The following is a 4,823-nucleotide window of genomic DNA, read 5'->3' on the forward strand; positions in this document are numbered from 1 at the left end:
AAACTTAAATTAAAAAGGTTTGTTCCGTGTTGTTCAGAGAAGCAGAAATAGGTCAGCTCTTATGTTCCTGCTGAATAATTGAGGCGTTCTGCTGTACCTGAGCACAGCTGCTGGAAAACAGAGAGATACTTTGACTATTCAAAACAGGAAAGAGCTGGTATCTGTGGTCAGACACTGAGTCACACACCAGAATTGACATTTCATCACAGCAGAGTCTAAAAGGAAGTAAACCGTCACACGCAAGGCTGAATGTGACAACATCAACATATTCCTTTATGCAGTGGTCATAAAAGGTTCTCAAATATCAAATCCAAGAAGGTTAGAACAAATGTAAAGGGATTAATCTGTTCAAGTGACTTGTTGCCTTCTTTTGTCTTATGAATCCATAATCTATTTTGGGCTGTGAAGGAAAGGAACCATTTGTATTTTAATTTTACTTTTGCTTATTGTAGTTGAACTTCTTTGATTTATCTTACAAGTACCTATTTAAGCCTATTGTTAAGACAGATATTCAAGCTCTTATTGTCTATAAAGTTAAAACCTTTTTTGTGATCTTTTTTGTTTTTGTTTATGTATGACCCGGGAAATAATTGGCCACTCAAAAACCAAAAAACACTTTGATGGCACATTATGTTTTTTCTTTTACATTTTTTGAAATGTGACCCTTCTTTTTTAAGTGGATTAAAAAACGTATTCATAGCTTTAGTAAAAAAGCTATGATTTATTTCCTCTTTCAAGCCAAGTATTGAAACGTTGAACGATTATCTTAATCCTTCTTAAATTGGACCAGAATAAATTAGGCTCAAATAATGTTTCACAGTGAATATATTTATCACTTTATTATTTAAGTTATTTTAATCATTTAAAAAAACATTTGCATTCTTAAAGCAAACTCAAAATGTTCTCTGATTATAGGCAAACATATGTTAATGAAACGAAACCCATGTTATATAAAAGCATGTAGACATTGTCTAAACACAGCCATATCATGTGAAAGAGATAGGAAATCACTGACATATCAAACATGATCATTTAACAACACTTCTTTGTACAGTCCTTCGCCATGTTGACCTTGCTTTGGAGCCCAAATTGAGCTCCATTTTGCTCGACTAAATTATCAACAATGTCTTTACTTGCTTTACAATATTTGACAGTATGATACCAGGTTTGTACACACTGGTCAGTACAATAAAGAATATTTATAACGTAAATGGTAAAGGAACAATAATAAATATACATGGGAGAAAGTCTCCTCATCCACATGAACAACTTTTTTAAACATCTCCTATTTGGTCAAATCTTCTGAAACTTGATTTAGACCAAGATATTTGTAAACAGTATCATCAAACATCTATATAGAGCTTCTATATCTATTTTTCCAAAACTGCCTTCATATTTACACGCATTATTGATCCTAAATGTCCTCAAACTGGTTTGTCTCAAAAACTCTTTACATTGAACAACTACTTCTAGTTAAACTAAGACAATCAATATTTCCACTACATTTCTGTAAAAAGTATAATGGAGGTCCCAATTCCTCCTTCTCTCCCCTCGGTCCTCTCCTCTTCCCTCACACGTAGTCCCTCCTGTTGTAGGAGCTGGGAGCAATTGACCTCGGTGCGGCGGAGTAGGCTATGCGACTCTGGGGGGGCATGCTGTACCTCGTCGGTGTATCTTCCCTCGGAGGGCAGCTGCAGCAGAGGATGGACCCTCCAATCAGCAGCAATGAGGCGGCGGCCCAGCCCAGATACAGCGCCGCCCCGATCTCCATCTTCTGACCGGAATGAATCAGTGGGCTGTAGAACTCGATAATGATGGTGTGTGCGGACCAGGAAACTGGCACCAGCTGGGTCAGAGCTGCTGTGATGAACCCGCCCCCAGAGGCGGCCATCACTCTGGCTTTTGCCCCTTCATCCTCGATGCAGTTGGTGCACTTTGCTCCCACCACAGATATGAGTAAAGCCACCACCCCCACGATGATGGACACGATGGTGAGAGCCCTGGCGGCCTGCAGGTCCTGAGGTAAGGCCAGCATGGAGTCGTACATCTTACACTGCATCTGCCCCGTGCTCTGGAAGACGCAGTTCATCCATAGGCCCTCCCAGTACACCTGCGCTGTGACAATGTTGGAGCCAATAAAGGCGGAGACCCTCCACATGGGCAAAGCACAGCTGGTCACGCTCAGCACCACGCCGACCACCGACAGGATGACGCCCACCAGTTCAAGAGCCAAAGACACCATCGTGCACTCAGACAGAAGTGCCCTCTTTGAATCAAAAGTTCCTTTATCTGTCCTTCCTCTCTTCTTGGTTCCTCTTTATCAGATTTTCTTTCTCACGGTTTTCCTTCTCTTTCCCCCTCTTATTTTCCAGCAAGTATTAAAAGATCCTCTTGATTTTGCCCTCCTCTTTTTTGGTTCGTCTTCCCACCAGGTACGACTCCTCAAGCTGTAGCTACTGCACCTGCTATTGAATACAGTGTCCTTTTGTCACTGTGTGCTTCCTCCTGCGTCTACGTGTCCACTCAGGCGTAGTATTCCTGCGTTCTGTTGGTTTTAAGGAGTTGATTACCCTTATCTTGGTATTGTTTTATTACCAAGTTGTCAGGGCCTCCTAAGCGATGACATCACACGTCAAACCGAGCCAATCAGGCGAGTACTGGGCTTCGGTCACATTTACAACCTGGGATTGTTAGCGCTCGTTTGTCTGCGTTTTCAAATGAAGACAAGTTTTATGGTTTAACCTTTTGCCCATGGTAGCTCTGGGTGTGTCTGCTTTATTGCTGTCAGTAGGTAATGAGTGGCCAAGCAGTGCTCATTATGTGGTAGATGGGTGACCACATCAACTTTTGAAACTCCAAACCAAAACTTAATTGTGTGTGTGTGTGCGTGCGTGCGTGCGTGCGTGCGTGCGTGCGTGTGCACGCATAGATTGGAATTATGTTTATGTAGTCCTTTGGCACATGTCATATATTGGCAGGATGTCTCCATTTGTTTTTTGTTAAATATTTGTTGTGATGTCTTAAAAGCCTCAACTAAAACAAGATTTGACCAAATCCGTTTCTATTGCAGTTTTCATAACACATACCATCTGCACTGGGTCACACATAAGACAGTAACATTTGAGTTAATGACAAACTAAAAAAAACTGGAACATATTTTAAGTGACTACAGCCTCTGTGCAATACTTCAGCCTTTTCGTTTTCACGTATACGGGAGTCTTTATGACGCAAACTAGGAGTACATATGAGCTTCCATGCAACAACAGTGCAATAAACACATAAAAACTCAACTGAAACTTGAGGCAAAAACCAACATGGAATACTTGGTCTGTCAAACCTTTTGACCTCTCTTATATAATTGGTACACACAGCTCCCAGCACATTGGTTCATTCTAAATAATTTAATCGAATATATGGTCACAGATAAAGTTTAGTTAAAAAAAACTAACTCTCATTTCAACAGCTGGGAAAGTTTCTATAGATATTACTCAAATCAGATTGAACTGTATGATCCATTATGTAAATGTATGATATGAAGGTTTCTCTTTTAAATGACTCTGATAGTGAGGGTTCATGTGCCACACGTCTATACAAGTGAGTTAAACAGATTATTTACACAATACAATACTACTATAACACTCTGAGATTTTATCTTGTATACGTGTACACATTATCACACAATCATAGTCAAACACGTCTGCTGAAGAATGACTTGCCTCTAACCATGATAAGATAACGCCTGATAAAAGGCAATTCAATGAGATTATCCTGGCATTTAGGAAGGAACTAAACAATCTGCCAACAATTCAAATCATTTCTGAATTAATACTATCAAATTCTTTATTTGCATGCTTAAACAAGACATATTTGCTGTTGTAGTCGCTGACAAACAGCCACTTCTACAGTTTGTTATCCAGTCGGCTGTTGTGACAAAGACACATTTTTAATATGAAATAAGAAAAAGCTAACGGTAGATCAAATATATTATAACTAATATAATGTAATAACAATTAAATGGGTACATATCATTTAATTCGAATGCACATTATAAAATAACCAAGTCTCTATTTGCGCTCCAACTTCCAAGAAGACAAATTATGTTTCGAGAGGTGATTTGGGGAAAAGGCATGCTCTATGAACAACATCTATTTGGTTCGCTGCCGACAGGAAATTCAGATGGGTCAGAAGACACAGCCAATAACTATACTGCAGTAATCTAAATACGTGAGGGAAACAGCAATAAATCCAATCTCAAGTGAAAGCAACATGTCCCTGTTGATATCAGTGTAAGTATGGAAGAATAAAACCATCCCCTGACCCTTTTACTGTCAGTCACACTCATCTTTATACATTTCCATCATGTGAAGAAGTGACTCACATAGAGGGAGTTCAATCAGGAGAGACTTCATTTTGTTTAAAGAACATTTATTGACACACGCCATAGGATAAATGTTAAGTCTTTGGCGATAAAACCCCAATCCTGAAATTGTATATCTAAAGGGGGAAATGCAGCCGTGAGCATATAGGGAACCCCCCCGGGGTCTAGACACTGGTGATGATGCTGAAGATCTGGATTTGATAAGGGGATGTGATGAGGTCTTGGATTCGCTCTCTTGGCACTGGATATGATGAAAGGAGGTGGATGGGGAGGAGGTGGTCGGCAGCATGTACGCCTGAAATCACAGCTGACTGCAGGAGAGAGGAGAACCATTTAAAGGCCCAGATACACCGGCCCGAAATCGGCAGTAAATGGGAGTCGGGCCGAACATGAGCGTGGGCACGCCCTATTCGGAGTGGTGTGCGCCGCACGGTCGGGTCTTTTC

At 40.5% G+C, this 4,823-nt stretch overlaps 1 protein-coding gene across 1 annotated transcript; it reads right to left on the minus strand.

Moving 5' to 3' along the window:
• Positions 1 to 848: 848 nt before the first annotated feature.
• Positions 849 to 2,722, minus strand: LOC104961217 (claudin-4-like). The gene has a single exon (XM_010789462.1). The coding sequence runs from the start codon at positions 2,240 to 2,242 to the stop codon at positions 1,571 to 1,573; it is 672 nt and encodes a 223-aa protein (XP_010787764.1). The 5' UTR covers positions 2,243 to 2,722; the 3' UTR covers positions 849 to 1,570.
• Positions 2,723 to 4,823: the final 2,101 nt, after the last annotated feature.

This window comes from Notothenia coriiceps, unplaced genomic scaffold (genome assembly GCF_000735185.1).
Source record: "Notothenia coriiceps isolate Sejong01 unplaced genomic scaffold, NC01 NC01_scaffold00032881, whole genome shotgun sequence".
NCBI lineage: Eukaryota > Metazoa > Chordata > Actinopteri > Perciformes > Nototheniidae > Notothenia > Notothenia coriiceps.

Excerpts from the sequence above, each read along its gene's own strand:
- LOC104961217 (XM_010789462.1), bottom strand. The coding sequence starts at position 2,242 with ATGGTGTCTTTGGCTCTTGAACTGGTGGGCGTCATCCTGTCGGTGGTC.